Genomic DNA, 2,313 nt, shown 5'->3' with positions numbered 1-2,313 from the left:
GCAATCGTCTGTATATATCCACGGGGGTGTGAGTGGTATGGTTATTGTTGTAGGCGTGTGCGTGAGCGTATGGCATGGGTGTGTGTGTGTGTGTGTGAGTAATCGTCTGTATATATCGTACGGGGGTTTGAGTGGAGTGGTTATTGTTGTAGGCGTGTGCGTGAGCGTATGGCATGGGTGCGTATGTGTGAGGATGATATGTGGTGTTGTGGGTGTGTATGTATGAGGATGATATATGAGGTGGTTGTAGGTGAGTGTGTGTGCGTGCTAGGAGCGTGTATGCTGCAGATTTACACGTTTAAAACTGATACTCATGCAGCAGTCGCGAGCAAAGAAGTGCTCTTTGTATAGCCAACAACGCGTACATGCCCACAATCACGCCTAGGCCACTTGTGCACATCTGCGTCAGAGGACTGTAGTCATGCAATACAACGACTGTAGTCATGCAATACAATGACTGTAGTCATACAATACAATGACTGTAGTCATACAATACAATGACTGTAATCATACAATACAATGACTGTAGTCATACAATACAATGACTGTAGTCATACAATACAATGACTGTAATCATACAATACAATAACTGTAGTCATACAATACAATGACTGTAGTCATACAATGCAACGACTGTAGTCATACAATACAATGAATGTAGTACTACAATGCAATGACTGTAGTCATACAATACAACGGCTATGTGATGGTTGCGTGTTGTAGTGGTGATCGTAATGTGTGTCCTTTTATGCCTTGGCGCGTCAATTGACTATGACCACAGAATGCGCCCGAGGCCGACCGACGGCGCTACATGCGGAGTAGGAGTAGGACCAAGTAGAAAAACGCGGGAGAAAGAGAGCAAAGACGAGAGTAAATCTACTCCTTCGGAGTAGAATCAAGAGCAGAAAGAGCACTTCCCAATGGCATACCCACACTCCCTCACCCACTCACTCACTCACTCACCGTTTGCTCCTGCGAGTCTATATTGAGCTGATGATCGAACACCAGATTGGGACCTCCGTCTGCGCCCGTATCTGAGCTCAACAGATTCCATTGGCCCGAGTCCACATCGTATCTATAGAAGTCTGACTGGATGTTCTTCGTCGCCCGACCGTCTACCTCTAGATAACGGCCCAGCAGGTATATGCACCGATTCACCGGATCAAAACAGGCCTGTGTGGTGGTGGGTGTGTTAGTATAGTAGGCGATGATGCTGTGTATATGCACCGATTCACTGGATAAAAACAGGCCTGTGTGGTGGTGGGTGTGTTAGTAGGCAGGTATATGCACCGATACACCGGATCAAAACAGGCCTGTACGGTAGTGGGTGTGTTAGTATACTAGGCGATGATGCTGTGTATATGCACCGATTCACCGGATCAAAACAGGTATGTGTGGTGGTGGGTGTGTTAGTAGGCAGGTATATGCACCGATACACCGGATCAAAACAGGCCTGTGCGGTGGTGGGTGTGTTAGTAGGCAGGTATATGCACCGATTCACCGGATCAAAACAGGCCTGTGTGGTGGTGGGTGTGTTAGTATAGTAGGCGATGATGCTGTGTATGTCAGGACTCTTTGCACTGGCATACAGGTGCCGAGCAGGTCGTAAACGTAAAACGGGACGGAGTATGTATACGTTTGGTATATGTGGCATGGCAGATACACACAACAACGCTCCACGGAATCAAAGCCTGCCTGTATGATGAAGACAGGACAGACTGCGCATGCATTCACCATACATACGAAGTAGAGATATGTGCAATGGTTGTAAAGTAGAGATATGAGCAATGGTTGTAGACCATACATACGAAGAAGAGATACGTGCAATGGTTATAAAGTAGAGATGTGCGCAATGGTTGTACAGACCGGCGCGCGCATAGCATCTCTGCACCGAATTTGATAACAGGTTAACCCGCACACGACCCAGGTGCAATGGAATAGTATCAGAAAAGGGTAATGCGCACACATGGTCGTTGCGGAGACGTCGGATGTACTTGAGGGCAAATAAGGTGCACCAAAGCGGAGCACACACTACAGTGTCGTATATCGGATTGTGAGCGGTGGCTGCTACGACTATACAACGACTGTATAATTGGACTGTGTTTGAATACTTAGATAATTACGACTATAACGATACAGCGAGGCATCCGGTGTATATATTTAATAACGGGCGTTAGGACTCAATCCGCCATATCTCTCTCTTTCTATATATATCTATATATGTGTGTGTGTGTGTGTATGCGTGTGTGTGTGTGAGAGTGTGTGTGTGTGAGAGTGTGTGTGTATACATACAAATATAACTATATTATACAT

The 2,313-nt window shown here is 46.2% G+C and overlaps 1 protein-coding gene across 1 annotated transcript; it reads right to left on the bottom strand.

The window, feature by feature from the left end:
* Positions 1–951: 951 nt before the first annotated feature.
* SARC_14502 (hypothetical protein) lies at positions 952–1,173 on the bottom strand (the record flags this gene model as incomplete). The annotated part of the gene is made up of 1 exon (XM_014291364.1): positions 952–1,173. A coding segment is annotated over one exon (222 nt), but the record flags the coding sequence as incomplete, so codon positions are not given.
* Positions 1,174–2,313: the final 1,140 nt, after the last annotated feature.

This window comes from Sphaeroforma arctica (genome assembly GCF_001186125.1).
Source record: "Sphaeroforma arctica JP610 unplaced genomic scaffold supercont1.4710, whole genome shotgun sequence".
Taxonomy (NCBI): domain Eukaryota; class Ichthyosporea; order Ichthyophonida; genus Sphaeroforma; species Sphaeroforma arctica.
Note: the sequence above shows the minus strand (reverse complement) of the source record. Positions and strands in the feature narration are given on the sequence as shown.